Source organism: Scatophagus argus, chromosome 11 (genome assembly GCF_020382885.2).
Source record: "Scatophagus argus isolate fScaArg1 chromosome 11, fScaArg1.pri, whole genome shotgun sequence".
Taxonomy (NCBI): Eukaryota; Metazoa; Chordata; class Actinopteri; family Scatophagidae; genus Scatophagus; species Scatophagus argus.
The window spans coordinates 8,405,321-8,427,234 of record NC_058503.1 but is presented as its reverse complement, the minus strand read 5'-3'; the positions used below and the strand labels follow the sequence as shown (position 1 = coordinate 8,427,234).

At 41.9% G+C, this 21,914-nt stretch overlaps 2 protein-coding genes across 11 annotated transcripts in view; both read left to right on the top strand.

Annotated features, from left to right (window-relative positions):
• Positions 1-16,785, top strand: part of LOC124067164 (phospholipid-transporting ATPase IH-like) — a 33,846-nt gene extending 17,061 nt beyond the window's left edge. For 3 of the 8 annotated variants that reach the window (XM_046404296.1, XM_046404292.1, XM_046404294.1), the window contains 20 exons: positions 155-305; positions 401-598; positions 740-913; positions 1,585-1,751; positions 2,566-2,637; positions 3,461-3,534; positions 3,653-3,756; positions 4,410-4,591; positions 5,053-5,286; positions 5,654-5,831; positions 5,925-6,027; positions 6,457-6,602; positions 7,016-7,075; positions 7,789-7,916; positions 8,023-8,158; positions 8,687-8,710; positions 9,975-10,040; positions 10,317-10,420; positions 10,532-10,697; positions 13,793-16,785. In XM_046404296.1, the coding sequence (XP_046260252.1) occupies positions 155-305; positions 401-598; positions 740-913; positions 1,585-1,751; positions 2,566-2,637; positions 3,461-3,534; positions 3,653-3,756; positions 4,410-4,591; positions 5,053-5,286; positions 5,654-5,831; positions 5,925-6,027; positions 6,457-6,602; positions 7,016-7,075; positions 7,789-7,916; positions 8,023-8,158; positions 8,687-8,710; positions 9,975-10,040; positions 10,317-10,420; positions 10,532-10,697; positions 13,793-14,065 (2,740 nt within the window). In that variant the 3' untranslated portion in view covers positions 14,066-16,785. Of the gene's footprint in view, positions 1-154; positions 306-400; positions 599-739; positions 914-1,584; positions 1,752-2,565; positions 2,638-3,460; positions 3,535-3,652; positions 3,757-4,409; positions 4,592-5,052; positions 5,287-5,653; positions 5,832-5,924; positions 6,028-6,456; positions 6,603-7,015; positions 7,076-7,788; positions 7,917-8,022; positions 8,159-8,686; positions 8,711-9,974; positions 10,041-10,316; positions 10,421-10,531; positions 10,698-11,331; positions 11,440-12,442; positions 12,665-13,792 lie in introns of those variants that run through there. The other 5 variants (XM_046404295.1, XM_046404297.1, XM_046404299.1 and 2 more) reach the window with 5 other exon arrangements.
• Positions 16,786-18,423: 1,638 nt separating this feature from the next.
• mcf2lb (mcf.2 cell line derived transforming sequence-like b) overlaps positions 18,424-21,914 on the top strand; it is a 35,421-nt gene continuing 31,930 nt past the window's right edge. For all 3 annotated transcript variants that reach the window (XM_046404869.1, XM_046404868.1, XM_046404866.1), the window contains exon 1: positions 18,424-19,023. In XM_046404869.1, the coding sequence (XP_046260825.1) occupies positions 18,945-19,023 (79 nt within the window). In that variant the 5' untranslated portion in view covers positions 18,424-18,944. The remainder of the gene's footprint in view (positions 19,024-21,914) is intronic.

Sequence of the window (21,914 nt, the reverse complement as noted above, 5' to 3'; positions counted from 1 at the left end):
CTTAAGATAAGACAGAACTTTATTAATCCCAAAGGAAATTCTTTTGCCAGAGCACATCACAGTTCACTATTTACAGGTTAAAGACAGTATGTGTAGCCCCTGTGTAGAATTGTTTTTTGATGGTTGGTACGTTTGCCGTTTCTTCTTCCTGCAGGTCGATGAATGCCTTCCTGATAGTGTATCTGTGCATCCTGATCAGTAAAGCGGTGATCAACACTGTTCTGAAGTACGCTTGGCAGTGGTCTCCTGACCGAGACGAGCCCTGGTACAACCACAGGACTGAGAATGAGCGCCAGCGCCATGTGGTCTGTTCACCAGCATTTAACTTTGAAACACAGTCTTGACGCTCAGTCCTAAACATGACTTCATAACTGTTGTGTTTTGTCCTTCCCTTCCTCAGGTGATCAGAGCATTTACAGACTTCCTGGCCTTCATGGTCTTATTTAACTACATCATCCCAGTGTCTATGTATGTGACAGTGGAGATGCAGAAATTCCTTGGCTCCTATTTCATCACCTGGGATGAGGAAATGTTTGACGAAGAGCTGGGAGAGGGAGCTCAGGTCAACACCTCTGACCTGAATGAAGAGCTGGGGCAGGTACATGAACACACATACGCTCTCACACACACACACACACACACACACACACACACACGCACGCATATTTGCATACAGTATCTGCATTTAAACAATTTTTCGACATGCCCTACCCTGTGCTTTCTCTTCCTTCCCACCCAGGTGGAGTATGTGTTTACTGATAAGACGGGCACTCTGACTGAGAACAACATGGAGTTTATTGAATGCTGTGTCGATGGGAACGTCTACATCCCGCACGCCATCTGCAACGGCCAAATCCTCAGCGCTGCCTCGAGTATAGACATGATTGATTCCTCACCTGGAGGATACAGGAAAGTAAGTATGTGTGTTTGACATTGCTTGAATAGACTCTTGGCTATGCCAACGCTGCAAGAGGTGGAGATGGTGTGAAGAAAACTTGGTTGAATATGTTATTAGATTAACGCGTCATGTTATTAGGCAGGAGGACTATTAAAGTAAATATCTATGTAATTTTGAAATAAACAAATGTCTGCTCATTTCCATTGCTGATAAACACACTAGGGCCTGATACATCATATATCCAGTTTATGAAATCTTTGACATTTTATTTAAGGGTTTGTTGTGTCTTACACTGGAAAAAAACCCTCTGGTACATGGAAAAGTGATGAGCCTTGCATTTCTGGCAGTGGTAACAGTGATTTGTTCGGATTTAATAGACGAAAAATTGTGTAGTCAGCATGAGCTGCAGCAGCAGAGAGAGAGAAGAGCTCTCCTTGTCAAAACATAAAACTTTAGAAAAAAGTATTTTATGGATATACTACTTCACTTCATTTACACTGGGAAATGTAGTTTAAAAAAATTCCACAGAAATGCCTAAATAACACCAAATATCTCCATGAAATGGCAAGGAACCTCAGGATTAGTATTTTAAAAATACAACGCATGTTGTGAACACCAAATATGGGCTTTTGATTAAGTGCTGAACTTTTTATTTTCAGTTTAATAATGCGGCTTTGTGTCTGTAGGAACATGAGGATCTGTTTTTTCGGGCGCTGTGTCTGTGTCACACGGTGCAGGTGAAGGAGGAGGAGACGGTGGACGGCATCAAGAGGGGCATACACCAGGGACGGCCCACCTCCTTCTACATCTCCTCCTCACCGGATGAGGTGGCTTTGGTTGAGGGAATGAAAAGGTAAAAACACTCAGACACAATTTATAAAATATATTCCTCAGAGGATGTAAGAACTGAAGCTCTTTTAGTTCTTACTCCCTAGTTCTTATTTATTTATTTTTTTTATTCAGCAGTGTGTACTTTATGTAGCATCCTGGAGGAACATCATTTCATGTTTCTATGTACTGCACATACATGGTTGTAATGACAATACAAACTCCTTGTGTCTTTGTATCCCTGGATTTAAGGGGAAAAGATTAAATTACTTATTTAGTATTTTTGTTGGGAAACATTTGCAGTAAAATGCTGTCTGAAACCTCGCAAACACACACACATACACACACATTCACTTTTTCAAAAACTTGATTTCTTCCCTGGTGATGTTCTGCCACTGTGCCAATCAGTATAACGAGAAATGATTGCTGTTTTCACAGCAGCATCGTGTTTGGTTTTGGCAGCAGATAAGCTTTAAAACTCACAGCTGTGGTACTCAAACTGAACTTGGACCTTTATCATATTTCATCTTCTTAGTGGCACTTGGAGCAACATAGACCGATATGTGTTTTTTTAAAAAAAAAAAAAACTGTTCTATTTTTGGTCTGAACGTGGCCTTAGATCCATGTAATACATACAGTAAACATGCCAAATCACAGGGTGTCGGTCTCACATATCGCTTTTACTCGTGTGAAGTGGTGACTGTGCTCAGGTTACAGTAAATGCGTCAAAAAAACCTTTAGCCTTTGCAAGAGCGATACAAGTGAGTAATACTTTCCAGTGTACATAAATACTTTCTGTCAAGCTTAAATAAATCTTTTCCCTCACCCTCTGTTGCCAGACTGGGTTACACCTATCTGAGGCTGAAGGACAACTACATGGAGATTCTCAACAAAGACGATGAGATTGAGAGGTTGGTCTGCTAAGAGTTTATTGTGGTTACACCACAGGAGGTTAAACAGGAGTAATTCAGTGGATGCACTTGTGGTCATACATCAGCTGCCTGGAAAAAGTGGTTGTAGGATTGTGTTTCACATTCAGCAGATGTTAAAAACTACGGCCACAGTAGGGTGGGACAGAGGGTTGTCTCTAGAAGGACAGCAAGGTTCCTTTAGAGAGTGGTTTTGGGGGGAATTGTCCAGTGTTTTGGCCTGTAGGAAGTGTTCATGTAACCACCCTTGCTCTCCATCACTCCGCAGTGGCCTGTCAATACTGAGCTATTTTAAGAAAGCAAGAGAGTTGGAGAGGGGAGGTGGGAGGCTGCATCCAGCAGAGTGAAGGGAATGGGAAAGTTAAAATGTTCTAGAGTATTCTCACACTTGCTGTTTTTAATCATTTGTAGGGATTGTAGAGATAGACGTTTGTAGTCTGAATCCTGTGGCGCCTTTCACAGACAAATAGTCTAAAATGTGCTTAACACAATGCCAAACCTGAGTCTGAGATTTGCAGATTGTATTGTGGCTCAGTGCATTTGGATTACAGCTCGAATGTTAACAAGTTCAAGGATCATCTACAATTCTCCAAAATGGCAACAGAATTGTTCAGTTAGAAGTGGATGTGATGACACTGTAAGAGGCACTGGATTCAAGTGACTTACTGTAGAAATTATAATACAGCAATATTTTAATAACATCACTAATTACTTCCCAAGCCTCTTTGTAATCGATGAATAATAAAGATGTATCTTGAAGTTATTATTTGCCAAACCCTGGAATCATGCCTAAACTCTTCATCAGGTTTGAGCTGCTCCATGTACTGAACTTTGACTCGGTCCGGAGGAGAATGAGTGTCATTGTCAAATCAAGCTCAGGTAAAATACACAACGAAATCAAACAAATGGCAATGCTGTGCTAATACATTTTATGATACAATTCAGGTTGTTTGATTTTCTTATTTCTTTGCTTTCATGATTGTTTGTGCATTCTCAGGAGAATACCTGCTGTTTTGTAAGGGGGCAGATTCGTCCATTTTTCCTCGGGTGGTGTCCGGGAAGGTGGAGCAGGTTAAAGCCCGGGTGGAGCAGAATGCTGTTGTAAGTGCACAGTTGAGCTCGTACGGGTATATAATGTTTGATGAGACATTGTTTAATAAGCATAAATATCACACAGCGCAGTAACGTGTCAGCTTTGATCTCATTTGAAAGAATTGAATAAATACAAGGTTCATAAAACAGTTTCAGTGACCCGAGATAATTTCTTCCTAGATTGAAATTTAACAAAGTTATGTTAAATAAATTTTCAGTCATAGCAAAATGTCTCTCTACAGCTGCTCAGTATAAAAATCTGTATTTTCATATTAACAATAGCTCACTGACTTATGTGTAATGTGAAAAGGGTCGATAGTTTTACTCGCAGATAATTATCACTCCGCTCTGCAGCTCTCCTCAGCTCGTCTTTCAGCTCATTGCTTCGCTTTTACGGGCCACAACTTTTCTGTTCTGGCTCAGCACGAAGTGTCAGACAAAGTTAGCAACTTGCTGGTGAGCATATTGAAGCATTCAGCACTTCCAAAGAGCCAGATATTTCCCTTGGGAGCTTTGAAAACCAAAGTAGAGCTAAAGGATGAAAATTGGACTCAACATTTGTCGGTTGGACAAAAACACAACTCCAAAACCATGCTAATGTGTAAAAATAACAACTGTTTTCTACGACCGCCACCATAAAAGCTTTTTTCTCTTTTACATAGGAGGGGCTGCGGACTCTGTGTGTCGCCTACCGAAGGCTGTCGCAGTCAGAGTACGAGGAGGCGTGTCATCACCTGACCGAAGCCAAGCTGGCCCTGCAGGACAGGGAGCAGAGGCTGGCGCAGGCCTATGACATCATTGAGAGGGACTTTGTGCTTTTGGGTGCTACGGCAGTGGAGGACAGGTTGGTCCCCATGTAGAGAGACAGAAAGAGAGAGAGAGAGGAGGGGAACGATTTTAAAACAGTCCAGCAGCAGCCAAAGGGAATTTTAATGAATCATGAAGTTGTCTTCAAAGTATTGTAATGCCTCGTGAGGGTAGAAAAGACTGAGTCTGAGCTCTGATAGGTGACTGCTGTGGCATTTGTTTCCTTGTTTATTTTCTGCTCTATTACATTATGAGATGTGTTGGTGCTCCAACAAAGCTAGATTTCAGTAATGACCTGCAAAGGTAGTTTTCTGTAAGTGATCGACCAGCGTCCTGACAGTTTGACTCCCTAGTAGATAAACTGGTGATGGGCAGGGACAGGGGTGGTCATGCATTGATAAATTATCACCCGTTGGTAATTGAGTGATTGAAGTTTTGATGGATGCATTCACCTACCCGGCTGGAGGCTGAAACACTTATTGACTTATTGATGCACAGGCTCCAGGAGAAAGCCGCAGACACCATTGAGTCCCTGCACAAGGCAGGGATGAAGGTTTGGGTCCTGACAGGGGACAAGATGGAGACAGCAGCTGCTACCTGCTACGCCAGCAAGCTGTTTCGCCGCAGCACCCAGATCCTGGAGTTGACCAAGAAACGCACGGAGGAGCAGAGTCTGCACGATGTGCTGTTCGAACTAAACAGGACTGTTCTCAGACAGCGCTCTATTTCTGGGTAGGAGATAATGCGTGTATATCTACAGTATCTTAGCGCTGCAACTGACACTTGTTTCCACTGTCAACCAGTCTTCTCTTTATTTTGGCAATTAATTGTCTCTTCATACGTTTTATCACAATTTATTTGATCACAAGATCCTCAAATGCCTTTTTGTCCAACCAGCAGTCCAAACCCTAAAGATATTCATAAAAAGCAGATCACATTTAAGAAGCTGCAACCACCACATCAGTCAATTAACTGATTGCTTACTTTGCACCAATTCACGTAGTAAATGCTGTGGATCCACGTGTCGCATGGTCACAAAATATATTTGCACTCAAGTTAGTAGAATGCAGACTGATGTATCTGTGATATTTTGTTCCAGGTTGTCAGTAGACTGTCTTGATTTTGGTCTGATCATCGACGGGGCCACTCTGTCTGCAGTACTAAAGCCCAACCAGGAGGGTGCCGGGCCTGGAAACTACAAAGATATTTTTCTAGAGATCTGTCGCAACTGTAGCGCTGTGCTCTGCTGTCGCATGGCACCACTGCAGAAAGCACAGGTGGGAGAACTTCACGATGCAAATGCACTCCAGGCACCTTTCTAAATGAAAAAAAAAAAACAGTGGTAGTGACTCAGACCTTTGTTTTTGCAGATTGTGAAGCTAATTAAAGCTTCCAAGGAGCACCCCATAACCCTCGCTATCGGCGATGGAGCCAACGATGTCAGCATGATCTTGGAAGCACATGTGGGCATTGGTGAGCTAATTTCAACCATTGATACAGAAAATTTGCTGTCTTTATCAGCACCCAAGTTGATTTTTAGCAGTAAAGAAGCATCTAATGTAGATGTCTGTCTCAGAGTTTGTTTTTTTTACACAAACACATCATATAAACAAACATTTTGAGTGAATCTCTCAATTTCAGTGACTGAGGCAGGATTTTTAATATTTATCAGTTAAAGATCAGAACAACAGAACCGAAAGCTTCACTTGAATGCACAGGATTTATTTTTGCGTATCATATAACATTATATTTGCTGGCCTTGCCTTTCATAGTTACTGTTTGTAATTTGAGCTCTAGTCTCTATGTTCAGATAGGTATAAACCACCCTATTGTGTTCATACTCATGGTTGTGTTACATTCCTGATCATATGTTACGTGAGCAAGCTTCTCTTTCTCATTCAGGCATCATGGGCAAAGAAGGCCGACAAGCAGCAAGGAACAGCGACTATGCCATCCCGAAGTTCAAACACCTGAAGAAGATGCTACTTGTTCATGGCCACTATTACTACATCCGAATCGCTGAACTTGTTCAGTACTTCTTCTACAAGGTACAAGACGAATGCCTTGTGTGCTCCACTGGCTCACACATTTTAATCACTTTATCGTAATTCCCAGTGAGACAGTGAGTTACAAAGAACCAGATTTTGCAGCGACTCTGACAGATTACTGGATTCATGAATCTCTGGTGCAACATCCTCTCCTGGATTCATGGCTACGATGATCAATGTGGGCGGCTTCTACAGCAAGCGGTGCCCTGCCAACTGATTCATTTTTTTTTTTTTTTTTTTTGGCAGGCCAGCTCTTTGCGGCCCACTCAGTGAGCTTATAGCGCACAATCTCTGCATAAACAGAAATTTGTAGATAGTAGCATTTTTAGACATTTCAAATCTCTTCACGTGTACTTGTCACAAGCCTATCACTTTCTCCATTTGTTGATTTTTCTCCTCTTAAATCTTTCCAGAATGTATGCTTCATCTTCCCTCAGTTCCTGTATCAGTTCTTCTGTGGGTTCTCCCAGCAGGTAAAGACTTAGTACAGCCTGAAAGCACAGTGTGTACTTATACGCATCATTATGTATCCTCACAGCATTGCACTAGCTTCATAAACAAATTAGTTCTTCTCTTAATGTTTATTTCAAACTCATATATTCTTGTTAACAATGAATCAAATGAGTAGTGAATGTGTAATGTGAAAGGTGACGCTCATAGAGACGCACCCACAGAGAATTATCACCCTCTTCTGTTCTACTCTATTTTCTCCTCTTTTAGCTCATTGTATTGGTGTTATGGCCCACAGATTCAGACAGACAAGCAAGAGCAAACAACTCTAATAAACCGACTTCACCGTACCTGCCCCACACTAAATTACTGACAAAGTTAGTCACTTTCTAATCACAAGGCAGAACATCTAACAGCTGAAGTCCTTTTTCACAGAAGTTGGTGGAGACCAAAATAGAGCTAAAAGGGGACTGAACGATGTGCTTATAAGTATCAAACAGCCAGAAGCACGGCTCTAAATGAAAGCTTATGTTGCCCTATGTCTGCTGTATTTGTAATTAAGTATTAATTGAAGTAAGCAAGTATTTGTGGGCATGTTCATGATACTTTTGCTTTTCTGCTGCCTCCAGAAAAGCTAAAGTGACCAAAATCAAAATCAGTTAATGTCATTTTTGGTAGGATGGCTTTCCATTTTCACATTTCTGATGGCGTCCATATCGTTTTTGTCCCATTGCAGCCTCTGTACGACACCGCCTATTTGACGTTGTACAACATTAGCTTCACCTCCCTTCCCATCCTCCTCTACAGCCTAGTTGAGCAGCACGTCACCATGGAGACACTTAAGAGGGAGCCCTCCTTGTACAGGTGAGCTCAGAGGAAAATCACAGAGCAGTTCTGCTGAAAAATATGCGTTTTGTGACTTTTATGACACAGTGTCTGTTGCTCTACTGTTCTTTTTTCGTATTGTCAGGGACATAGCGAAGAACTCCCTCCTCCGCTGGCCTGTCTTCCTGTATTGGACATGCCTGGGTGTGTTTGACGCTGTTATCTTCTTCTTTGGTGCCTACTTCCTGTTTGACAACACCACCTTCACCAGCAACGGCCAGGTGAGCCTCTGTCTCTGTGTCATCGGAGGTGTTGAGGTCTGTGATTTCATGAAACGAGTTGAAGTAGAACAGTCGAGGCGCTTTGTAGGGTCTTTGAGGTGTCCTTTAGGGAAATTAAAAGAGGTTAATGGACACAAAGTTGGTGCTTTCTTAACAAACACTCATCCATCTCCATTGGATTCCCATGAAAAAGAAGTTCAGCGTTGCAGGATGACTTTTCAGTCATGTTTCTGTTATTGTGGACCTTTGACAGTAAGGTTTCTATTCTGGGCTCCCCTGTAGGTCAGCAACATTGGATCTCCATTCATATCGACTACGCAATAGCATCTTTCTCTGTATTGTTAATTTGTATCATGTCAACTGTTTTTGATTGCCTTTGGTCCTGTTTTTTAAGTTGAAACATCCTGAAATTCATTTTACCTTTTGTCCTGATTCTTTTCTCTTTTCTTCCCTTTCCTTCTCTCTGCTTCCTCTCTCTTTATTTTGCTCCTTCTTCTTCTTCTTCTTCTTCTTCTCCTTCGTCCTCAGCTTATGACCACCAACACACAGATGGTAAGCCTGTCTCCCTCCCCTGTCAGCTCTCTCTGTCTTTCACGCTTTTTTAGTCCCTGTCGTACCGTTTAAGCTTTCAGTTTGACCGTTTCATCTAGTTTCATCCTTCTCACTTCACATCATCCATGCACTTTCATTTGAATGTGTAGTTTTCCAGTGCTCCATTATTCCCCTAATCTCTGTAAAGCCCTGAATCCAACAAAGTACCTGATGCTAACAACTTCACTGACATAGTAGAAACCTTAGAAGCTCCCCCACATTATCCTTGTGTTTCACTGTGTAGAAAATAGAGTATTACTGGTATGTACTATAGATTAAGATCCAACACCTGTTGTTCTGTCTAATGTGCATTTGTGTGTCTGTGTGTGTGTGTATTTGTATGTCCATGTATTTCTGGTAGCAGTTCTTGGGGTTGCTTGGTTTTTAATTTCACTGCCGCAGCATCCAGACGGTAGCTGGGCTGCTTTCATCCTGCACTCTTTTTGTACTGGCGGACAAACAACAACAAAAAGTTTTAAATTAAATTGAATTGAATTAAAATTCTTACTATTTTCCTCATCCATTAAGGAATAATGAATGAAGGGATTCTTGCAAAGGTGCATCCAACCAGCAGTTGTGGTTATTATATAAACTCCCCTGTTTCTTCCTCTTGATCTCTCTCTCCCTCCACCCTCCTCCCTCCCAACTCTCATTCCATCTGTTCACTCCTGATGTCTGCCTTAACCTTTCTAGGATTTCAGCAGATAGAAAAATGTGGATGCAAAGAGGTGAAGTGGAAATATTCTCAATTAATTGGCCCCAAAGCTTAAAAGAAAGTCCCTGAGAATACTTTTTTCCCCTTACAGATCACCCCTCACCCCATCAGATGTGATGTCCAGTGTCTATTCGCTTTGTTTTTTTTGTACTCATTGAAGTAGGCCTGTCACACTAACTGCTTTTGTCAGATAATATACTGTCCTATAATTAATTTTGATAAATAATACTAATGTCATTTTAAGACCATTTTATTGCACTGATATAGTGATAATAGATAATGCCATAGTAATGCGAGTTTGTCCTCTCAAAGAGAATTGAACTTCTGATTCTTGATATTCTTGATTACCGTATATGTCAGTATATTGTACAGTGAGTCTGTAATTATTGTGACGGGCCTGCATATAAGCTCTGTAATACCGCGGGATATTCACTAATCCACGAATGCGGGGTGATAGCGATGTGTGATCGATGTGGCTGCTAACCCTGTTCTTCTTCTCTTTCCTTGCAGATGTTCGGGAACTGGACCTTTGGAACTCTTGTCTTCACTGTGCTGGTGTTCACTGTTACACTCAAGGTGTGTCAGCACATGTCTGTGGGGGTGTTAAACATAAATGAATTACCGTATTGCATAATTACTTCATTAAAATAAGTTCATTACCGTCGCACATGTAGCTACGGTAGCCATGGTATACGTCGACAAGCTTGGGGCACTCGTGTTAACTAGCATGTTACATAAATGATCGACAACACTGGTCGCTCTGTTTGTACGACAGTAAACCCCTAAAGGCAAAAGGCATCGACTTCATTGACTGGTCGAGTGTTTACTATGTCTGTATTCTGTTTGTTTCAGCTTGCCTTGGACACACACCACTGGACCTGGATCAATCACTTTGTCATCTGGGGGTCACTACTTTTCTACGTTATTTTCTCTCTTCTCTGGGGAGGCATCATTTGGTATAATCCGCTTTGGGTTTTTTTTTTTTTTGATAGCATCTGTAACCTTTTTGTTGATTCTGACATTTCTGAAAGAAAGGACCGTTTTCTGTCTTTCCCTTTGCTGCTCAGGCCCTTCCTGAACTACCAGAGGATGTACTACGTGTTCATGCAGATGTTGTCCAGCGGTCCAGCCTGGCTCAGCATCATTCTGCTTATTACAGTCAGCTTGCTGCCAGATGTCATCAAGAAGGTCCTCTGCAGGGCGGTGTGTCCCACAGCCACCGAACGTGCACAGGTAAGGCCTTGGCATCGACTCCCAGGCAAAACTTTAAACTAGTATCAAGCTTTAGATTTTTTTCCATGTTGTTAACTAAGTTCTTTGCTAAAGCCATTAACCAATGACTAATTAATGCTTTCCTCATTTTCAAAGAAAATTAAAATTGCATTTTTGTAAGCAGCACATATAGTGATATAGTGAGCAGAATTCTCTCAAATCCTCGCTGATACTGAGTGTAATAAACCATGTGAGTAGGCTGTAAATCTATTCCACTCTATTAATCATCCAAGGAGACCATTACAATTCCTAATAGCTTTGAGCAATGGTGTGTTTCAGAATGACTTCCTGTTCCCTGTTGCTTAGCCTCACCTTCCCGTAACGCAGGCTTCACCATGAATGGAAAAATGAGTGAAAAGTCTGACAGATTTCTTCCTGCTGTGCTCTTTCTTCTCTTTTCTCCCTCCTCACTGCACCCTAATGGAAAATTCACACCATCCTCCATGGTTCCTTTCTCCCATTTCCTTTCTTTTCATTTCTTTTTTTCCTGCTTCTTCAATACTGCTTCTCCTCTCCTCTCCTGTTTCCCCCCACTGCTCCTGTGTGCCTGTGACTCTGCCCTCTGCACACGCTCGCTCTTTCGGGGTAACTGCAGTCCACTCGCCCGTGCCTTACTGTGGAGCCGTCCACCATCTTCATGCTTTCTCAATCCTCCAGCAGAATGAGTTTCTGATTGGCCCAGAGAGAGGAGCGGGAAGAGGAGGTGACTCTCTCTTTAAAGCTCTTATCTCTTGATGCATGGTGGTATGTCTCAGTGTAAACTCCTCATCACTGTCTCAACACCTCGCTTAATGTGAAACTAACTAGAGCGCTATTAATGACAATCATGTTTACTTTGCAGGCAGGTTAGAACTGTATATTTTCTTCTCCTAAACATTTTTCTTGAACTGTTCCATTATATGTTATATTCCAGAATATATATATATATATATATATATATATATGTATGTTGTTGTTGTTGTTGTTTTTTTACATCTTTCATGTTGTCACCTTGTAATTTCCTCCATGTGAGAGACCAGTTTGAGGTTTGTAATATAGAGCTGAAAGGAATAACTGATTGATGGATAAGTCAGTCAACTAAAAATTTAACATCAACTATTCTGATTTTACTCAACTATTCATTTTTTACTCATTTACATCACTGTAAATTTAAAATTCTTAGGTCTTGGACTTTTGGACACGTTTTACACGCAGAATGAAGAAAAAACAAACCAGATCATATAGTAGTCTTCAGATAACCTAAATTCAATGTGACAGAACAGATTCGCTATCCCAAAAGTGAGGTTGGCATCCTCATTTTTCCTATTATGCATCAAACTTAACTCTTAAAAGTGTCTTTGGTGGTCAGCAGTAAATACGGCTGCGTCATATTGCCATGAGGGAATCTTATCTGAAGTCGCTCATTAGACATTAATCTGAACAAAAGAGGTCATTTGAAACCACTTCAGGTGCCAGATTTGAACCAGTCAGCTTAGGCTGGATAAACATTTCGTTTCCAGTTTATTACACCTTTTAGTACACCAAGCTAAAAATTATTATCATTAAATTGAATCAGTACCTCTAAAATAGTTTTAACTAAAAGTGAACATTAAAAGATTCATGAAGGTAGGATTTATTGCACCACTGTTGTATTAGACAACCGAGTCTGTCTGGATACAAGACACCAGCCTCCATTATCACCTCCTTTCCTTTAACGTCATCCACAGAAGGTAAGGACAGCAGGGGCCCTGCAGGGCTGTGTGGCTCCTGGCACTGCTGGTGAAGGAGGAAGCAATGAGAGGGACCTGCTCCATCCTGATAGGACCTGTGAGGGAGACAGTGGAGAAAAAGCTGCTAGAACCTATGACTCCATGATGTCACACAGCCAGAGCAGCCCGCTCAGCAAACCCTAGAGTTCACCCCCCCTGCTTGGGCTCAGGGTCCGAATGGTAACAGCACGCAGAGGGTGCCGACTGTGGGGAGTCGGGTTCTTAAAGCTGCTGCCATGATGCTTCCTGCTGCTCTGCACTGCATGGGGCATGCTGTCATTCTGCGGCTCATACTGGCTGCGTGGGTGGGGATGGGCCTGCATATTTCTACACGAATCTCCTCCGTCAAACCTACTTTCAGGAATCGGCCATTAACTCTGCTGTGCTGGTTCCAAAGCATGCTGCGCTCACTGCATGTTGGAGGGGAACTATCGGGGTACAAGCCAAAAGAGAAATTTTATCTTGTCTTTATCAGGCCCAGGCTACTTAAAATCTACAGCCTCTTGTCATACGGACTCCAGCAAGTAGTAGGCTTGGTGTAATTTTTTTTTTTTTTTTATTTTGTCCTGGAAGGTTGAGGGGCTCAAACTGAAGGAGGACATTTAGTTGTAAACTATGAGATGAAGCTTTAAAGGGTCATACAGAACTGATTAGCATTTAGTTCATACCCGAGGTCATATTTTACTAGGCTGAATTCATTATTGATATCACAGAAAAAATTGATGTGGAAATACCAAAGTTGGCCATACAAGTGACAAATCATCAGTTCATTTCAAGTTATTTATATAGCAGCAATGATGACACAATCATTTCATGACATTTTCCAAATAGAGCAGGAATAGGAGTCAGCTCTTTAATTTAGTCACAGACTCTGAAGTGTCATCTTGTACCAGGAATTCCGGTGACATCTGCTGTTGGAAGGTGGAATAACGAGTGAATTATGCCTTTATTTCAGAAACACCCTTACTCTATCATGTCTGTTAATCACAAATGGGATTTTCGGAGGGTTTCTCATCACTGATCAGTAAATTCTGTCCAGTGTCCACATTTCGTTCAGTAAATTTGATCAGGGGTCCGTGACATTGTGTCATTAAAACTGAACACCTGAGATTTTAAAACAACCCTTCTGAATATAATCCTGCTGCTTGAGCTTATGCATCAGGCGGCCTCGCATCTTTTCTTATTCACAAATTTTGTGATTTAATATGCATGGTGCAATTTTTTTATTTTCTTTTTTGTTGCAGTTTTTCTTTTTTGCTTCTGTGTTTCGGATTTTCTCTTGATGATGCGTCCTCTGTCTGTCTGTAGGATCATGAGAAGCAGTCGCGGGATGGCGTGGCCGAGTTGACTCCACTGTCCTCTCGCCGCTCCTACAAAGGCACGAGCACGGACTCCTCTCACCTCCACGTCGGCGCCGTGGAGATGCTGGCGCTCCGCAGGTCTGATCCCCTTCCCCAGAAACTACTGGCCCACTTGGCGGAAGGGGGAGGGGCAGACTTGTGCTCTCTGAGCCCCTACGTACTCCGACTGTCAGGGGCGGGATTTGCCTACTACGCTCCAGGGCCGGAGACCTCTGTATGAACACGAGTGCACACTCTGAAACTATGTGTCTGTGTGGGTTCAAACATACAGTATATACCACAATGTGCGACCAAGACCCGCATCTCAAGGATCAAGGATTTCTAGAGCAAAATACAAACATGTTCACACACCTCGCTGAGTTCACCATGTGCATTTTCTGGGCTACACCTGAGTGGACAACCCTTTAGATACTGTAGCCCTGACACCTCATCTTCATGGTTTGGTTACAGGTTTTTGTTTCAATGTAGTCCCTGTCTTAGTCTCATCAACGGTTCCTATCCAAACTCTCACATGACAAAGTTTAAGAACGAAAGGGGAACCATGTGCGAATGTGTTGTTTTGTGCACTACAAATTGTCCTGTTTCACCCTGGTTTCAACATGTCAACAAGTTGGACCTTTTTGTATTCCTTGTCCTCATTTTCAGTCTCTTGTTCTTGCCTGTTCCTCCACTTTTGTGTCCTTTTTGCTTCTTTGTAAATGTTTGTTGAAAACATTTATGTACAGTATATGGTCTGGCCAAGTATGGGGCTGCTGTCAAGCTCAGCCCTTTTAGGTGTGTGTACGTGTGCATGTGTGCGAGCGTATGCATGAATCTGCCTGTTACTGTATGTTTGTATGTGACACACGTCTGCCTTACAGGTAACCACACAGCAGCAGGCCAGGAGCCAAAAGAGGTGGAAAAAAATAAAGCAGAAGTGGTGTATTACAAAGCCTTACACTCACACACACACTCGTTAACAGAAGGAGAGAAACGGGGAAAATCTGAAGAGGGATGTGCAGTATTCTAGCCACCCTGCCTTAATTCATAGATACTCATATTTAGTGTGTATTTCTAGGTCAGTTTAAGCATGTGTGAGTGGACAGTGTGTCTTATTCCTCTTCTTTTGCCGTCATGATTGCGTGGACTTTTGTTTGTCTCGTGTAGCATGTCTGATCTCTCTGCTGCATGCTGATTTGTCCTCCTCTCAGCTCTTCCTTATCCTCCTTCGTCCCAAACCTCATTCATCACAAATCACATACACCTTTTTATTTTATACTGGCCCACTCCTGCCTCCATGTGGCCGTGTCGGGTAACAGCAGCAGCCTGAGACAGATGGAGTCTTTATTCATTTCTGTCCTAAATGACACACTCTTCCTGTCTGTTGCATTGTGCCTGTGTGTTTGCTGCCATACTCTGTGTTATGCAGAAGTCGGCGTGAGAATGCTAATGCCATTTTGTAACATGATAAATTGTTTTTTCTTTTCCTCTGTGTTGCATTAATCCATGAGTTTTTTGGTATTGTTCTAAAATTATTGATGGCAGCCACTGTTGATGTATGGATGTAAATGAAGATCTTTTGATATATATAGTAGTGAAAAGGGGCGTTAAATATCTATATATAGTCTGCTGTAAGTAGGAAGGAGACTTGAATCGGCGATGTCACAATCAAACCAATAGAATGTTGAACTGATTTGTCCATCATGTCCTCCAGCTGAAGATTGTAGCTCATTATGGATGAACCGTTTTTCTGCATTTCTAACATCTGAAGTCCTCTTTGTCCAAAGCATATCTGTCGTGTTGCACAGAAAGTAACTGACTCTGGAAGTCTCGAATGTCAGATTCTGAAGCATTTTTGTATGTTTATTTTCATACACATCACCCTCTGCCAACATGTATAGATTTAGTAACAGGTGTTCTTTTTCAACGGGGGCACAGATGTTCATCAGTTTGGTTGGAAGTCTGGATTTCTCTTTTTCAGTTTTCACTCAAGGCCCACAAGCCTCCACGTGTGTTTGGACTTTGGGGCTCAACGTCCTGACCTCAGTAGATTAATAAATGAGCCTCGGTGCTTGTTATGCAGTGTCCCACCTCACTGTGCTGTTGCCATACTGTATCCAGACATATTCTACATACCACAGTCCTACCACAATAGTGCTGTAAGGTCTGTTTTTCTTTAATAGTGTAATGTGGATCTCTTTGTCGTGATTCTTCAGACACAGTTTGTTAGCCGAGTTCTCCACAGCTCAATTTTTCACAACTTCCTACTTGTCATTTTTGTGTTGTCCATTCTGAATATTTCTTTTGTTACTTTTTTATCCCAGAGAGAATACTATATTTTAACTCCGGTAGAATGTATGTTCAAGTTTGTAACCAAAATGAGAGCAACATATACATTATATGATTCATTAGAGATTTACCAATATGTCTACACACTGCACTTTCTTCTACAACTAATCAGTTTTTCCCCCCTAAAGCAAGGTCTGCAGTCGGCTGGGGTTTATACGCATTCACTCCTCCTCACAAGTTATTTTTCTAAAAAAGTGTAGTGAGTGAGAAAAAAAGTGACCAAATAACTTGACTAGGAATGGACTGTCTGTAGGTGTGGGCCTCTGTCTCAAATGGGTTTCTCGCACCAGCCTTTTACTGCTGACCAGAATGTCAAACTGCTTTTTTAAGTCCATCAGCAGAACAGCAGGTGCTCCTCCTGTCATTCCTGAGCTTATCAAAGGTCTGAAATGTCGACTTCTGTGCTCTGAGCAGCACGCCTCATATCATACCTTCAGTACAGCACTGTTTGTATTACTAAACAGGTTTTGAGAAGTTCTCTTTTTTTCTTTTTTTTTTTTTGGGATACAATTTTAAAAGTTCACCTGTTGACTTTTTGCCAGCCTGTCTGTAGCAAATGAGGACAAAGCACTGTATTGTCATTCTGCTTGTAATAAAGAAAGAGTGAAAACAGTTGTCCTTATGGTGTGTTATTAATACTACAGTATTTTTTTTTTCTGCCATGTGCGTTCCAGCTCTAACCTGTCCTGTTATTTCAGACTCCATCATTCCCTGCCTGTTCTGCAGCCATCTTGTCAGTTTCCAAAAGCTTGGATGCCCCTGTAGTAGAGAGACTGTGGTAAAAGTGTCCTCTGTGGGTGCTGTTCTAGTGGAAAAAAACACTGCCCTGGCTGAAAATTAGTTGGCCTCCATATGCCTATAAATGGAAAAATTCTAGCTTGCTTGTGTGTTTGACATTCTTGAGATTTTTGACATGAAAATGTTGCCTACATTCTTGTGATGAGTACATTCAATTTAAAAAAGCACCACATCAAGGATTAATAATGTAATTTGCCTGTATGCATGTTCTTCAAACTCTAAATGTAGCAATTTTTGAGGTATCACCATTTTTTCCTTTCATATACTTTAACTGGAACTCTTTCACAACAAATGCATCATGACTTTGTAATTGACCCTCTCTCCTTTTTTTCCCCAACCTGAGTCTGCAACTGTATCTAACTGTATTGTTCACGAGGGCTTCCTCTTATTTGCTGTTTGCTTTATTCGAGCAGCATGAGACAGAGCGAGAGCAGAGGTCTAGTGAGAGTTGGCAGTTCTGCAGCTAGAAAATCAGTGACGGCTGAATTTCATCTATCTGCTTCAATCATGGCTGACTGGGACACTTGAATAGACCAGAGCCATTGTTAATGTTATCAGTAACACCTGTGCCTTTCCTACTATGAATAGTGAAAATATATGCTGTGGAAAGGGCCTATTGTACTCCAGCTGTCTGTAGCCGTTATGCCAGCCGGCTCCCTTTCGGACTGACTGCCTCTTGATGACCTCAGCTCTGAATATGAACAATGTAAACCTCACTATCATCACTTTGATCAGGTCGGTGCAGTCCAAGACATGACATCAAACAACTGTGGATGTTTTTGACTGAGGCTTGAAACTTGAGCAGGGCTTAATTTGCACAGTTAGTTAATTTGATTTTTAACATCCATTGCAGCCATTCATCCATTAGCCTACTCATTATACTGTATGAGTATTGTTTTATGTTTCATACTACTGTCATTTAATTGGTCATGTAGCTTAGAGTCAATCTGTGTGAAATTGTCCAACTTTGTCTATGTTACTTGCCACAATTTATTAGTCTGTGTCAAGTTATGTATTTAAAAATAAAGGTTAGATCATTTTGAGGATGCATCAATATATGGTTAGCTGAGTACTCCAATATCTGATATATATTTATTGGCAGTTACAGTTTAAATCTTATATACAGTATAAACAGTGATAATTACCAATTATTCATTTATTTATTTCAGATTATTTATAAAAAATATCAGACCCCTGCTTTGTGATGAAAATGCAACTGGATTTGTCTGTGTTTGTCATGACCAAGAGCTGTCACAAGGTGGCATTGCAGCATTACCAATGATGCATGACCACAGTACTGATGTAATGTCTCTGCAGATGAGACCGTTTCATGACATGGCTGTTATGCTTTGCCTCCACTCTGGGGGTCGCTATTGGATTTGCTGTTGTGCGAAACTGCAACACTGACATACACTTCCCCTCCCCCTTCTCTGTCTGCCTGGTCTCCACAGGTTTGCACCATCATGTGTGCTGGAGCTGAAGCATGCATGGGCGAATGAAGCTGCCTCCTGCTCCACCTCCTCTGCGTCTCCTCCTCGCCGGCATCCTGTGCTTTTCGTCCCCTCTGCGGAGGACTCGTCAGTGAGGCTGGGGCTGTCACTGCTTCATCAGCATCATTCCCTCATCCGCCTCTGCAGCATCCTCTCCATACTTGAAGACATTCATTTCTTAGAAGCATCCCAGCAGTCTCACACATCCCCTCTCTCTCTCAGATCTCTTTCCTCCAGCATCGGTGTGTTGCACAAGACAGCAGCCGGGTGGACACATCCCGCACTAATTCAACCTGCTGCGCCCCCCTCATCACCCTCCACTCTGCTGGGCTTGTCACTGCATCTGTCCCCCTCTCCCATCCTCCTCTTCACCATCCATCCGCTCTCTGAAGTGCCGTTCAGGAAAAAGCAGGCAAGCTGTCTCTTCTTCCTGTGAAAGTGTCTGTTGGCTGGGCAGCTGGCCTTCCACTGTCCCTCTGGAGGATGATCCTGTGGATGAAGACAGAGGAGATGGCCCTTGGGGAGCTGCTGGAGAGACTGAAGACAGTCACTCAAAGCATAGGTGGGTGACAACAACACACCAATTGCTGAGGATAGTCTCTGGTCTTGTATTGTCGGTTGCACATGGTTATGCATGTCTGCATGAAAGGTGGATGTAGGTGAAATCTGCACGCAGCCAGTCTTTGTTACGTTTAAACCAATTAAATGTCCAAGTGGTATGTGTTTGTTTATACTGAAAACCATGCCAGGTTTAATGTGAAACTGTTCATGCCTGTAAGCTGCATTTCTGTTACAAGACCTGACCCCTAATGTTTGATCCAGTAGTAGGAGTTCATGTTGTTGTCACACAAGAGTTGAAAATATTTGTAATGCAGTCAAATGTAAATTTTATGTAGTAAAGATAATCTACCCACTGATGTCTGGGAAATATGTAAAACACAGGCTGCAGACAGGTTGATGTGTGTTGAGATACAGTGCTGTACCTCACTGGCATGTTTACTCTGTACTCCACCCTGATCATTTGACATGTGTTTGATCATCAAGGTGCTGAGGGCAGAACTGAGACACAGTGACCTATTTTTATTGTCCTTTCCCCTTTGTGATGATCGATTACTTAACATTTACTTGCCATGTCAGGTAGCCATATTCCTTCTTAGGTTTTGCTGTCAGGTCCGTGCTCCACTGTGTATGTTTATGGCCATTCATATTTGCTCCAAACAATCAAAGTTGCTGCTGGTAAACGTTTTAGAGCCATGACTTCTGACTGTAGTGCAAATCCATTACACAGTCATGGAAAAAAACAGCTGTTTCTGAACCTTTTCTTGTTGACATGAGAACCCTTTTCCAGAACTAAGAAGGCTCCTGCAGCCTTGTGATTTATCACCACTGACTGAAGGACAGATTTTCCTCCTCACACTAATACAACCAATGTCACCGACTGATTTATATTTGTGATGTTTCTCTTCATTTTTGATCCATTTATAGAGATCTCCTTTAATCCACCCACTGTCTGTACACACACTCACACACAGACACTCACACACACACACACACACTTGCACCTTATTTCACGCTGTGCTTATGTTGTTTCACTGGAGGTCAGTGATGCTGATCTCATTTAGAGAAGCCACAGCTGCTCATATTGTCACACTGTATTGCAGTTTTCAGCTCATGCTTTTTCTTAGCAGCTCTGTAACTACAACGTGTATGTGGATAGAAGGTGAATAATGTCTACTACATGCTCGTACAGTGAATGCACTATAGATTTTACTATTGCATGCTATTTGAGTTGTCTGTAATGGGGAGGATATCGCTGCAATCATTAATACAGCACAGTGGGCTCTAGTTGCATCTTCTCCTCCTCAGCAACAGAGACAGTGAAAGTAAAGTGAGTGGGTGGACTTGAGTGGGCAGGGCTCATGGCTATGCTGAAGCCAGAGGAATCAAACTGAACAAACTACAGCTCTGAAGCAGAATTATGAGCTGCATCATTGTACTACATGTATTACATGTGATAAAAGCAAATCTAAATGAAAAATAAGCCTCATTTTTTTCTGTATGTAGTGTGTGATCATTATTATTATGTGATTATACTAAACATTTTAAGACATGCAGTCATTGGTAGTGTTCAGTGTATGAGGAAATGTGACAGGAATGTGCTGTGGCAGGAGGATGAGAGTGGAAATCGGCTCAGAGGAGAGACTGATCACTGAGGACAGCAGAGAGGAAGGGAGAGTGAGGAAGAGAAAGATTCAGGGAAACTAAGTCAACTAAGGATGAAAAGGATTTAGCTTTGTCAAATCTGACAAACTGCTCGTTTCTCCTGAGCTCAAACAGGGGTGTCATGTTGCAAAATGCAGAAAACAAACCGCTGTCTTTTTCCTTTCCCCCCAGGGAGCAAGCCGAAAACACATCTTGTCTTTGCATTAGTTCCTGGCCTCTGACTCTCTGTGCTGTGAGACATGACTGGACGAGCAATGTCCTGGATATGAAATTAGAAAGATCTACGGTCATTCCATGCTGTGACAGACTCTGTTTCCATTTTTAAAGCCAATCCACCCATCTATCAGTGTAGCCATTGAGTCAGCTTTGAGTGGGCAAAGCCAACTCTTACATAAGTGCTTAGTCAAAATATGTATTTCTTTGTTTTATCGAAATAAATAACTTTGGTTTTTGACTGCTGGTTACACAGAAGAAGTATAATATTCATCATATTTACCATCTTAGTTTGTTGTTATATGATATTCGGTCATAAACCAGAAGAAATATCGAAAAGGGACATCAATGTGTATAGGCTGCCAAATTTCATCAAATGTGATCCTCACGTTGCCATTAAAGGAAATGTCAGATTATTAAGGAAGTCATTAGGATTCATTGTCTGGGGACTATGAATGTTTCCACAGAGCTTTGTACCAATTTATACATTAGAAATAACCACCGGCAGTTAAATGTCTTCTCAGAATAAGTGGAAACTCTGACCTGCTGGTGGCACTACAGGTAAAGTCATGAGATGACCGACGTCAGTACCCTTCACCCTCTGAGAACCATGAATATCTGTACAAAATTTCATTGCAGTCAGTCTCATAATTTTTAAGATAATCAGTTATGAATGTGATTGTTACTTTTAGCTGCATCACATAAAGCCTCTGCTAGACTCTAACTGGGCAGTTGACCTACTTCCAGTTGATTAAAAGGGACACATCCAGTTCAGTGAGTCACAGGTCTCAGCTTTTCCAGCAGGAATGTGTTCATCTGCAGCCTGTGATGCTTGGAGGGCTGTTTCGTTTTATCGCACAATAGTAGTGAGATATGTTGTGGCTGGAGGATTTTGTCTACTGAATATTGCTAATATGTCCTCTCTTCTTACATGCATGTGCAAGAGACATTGGGGTGGTGTATTTTCTGCTCAGCCAAGATGGAGCTGAGGTTTATGAAAGTGTCTGAGCTCCAGTC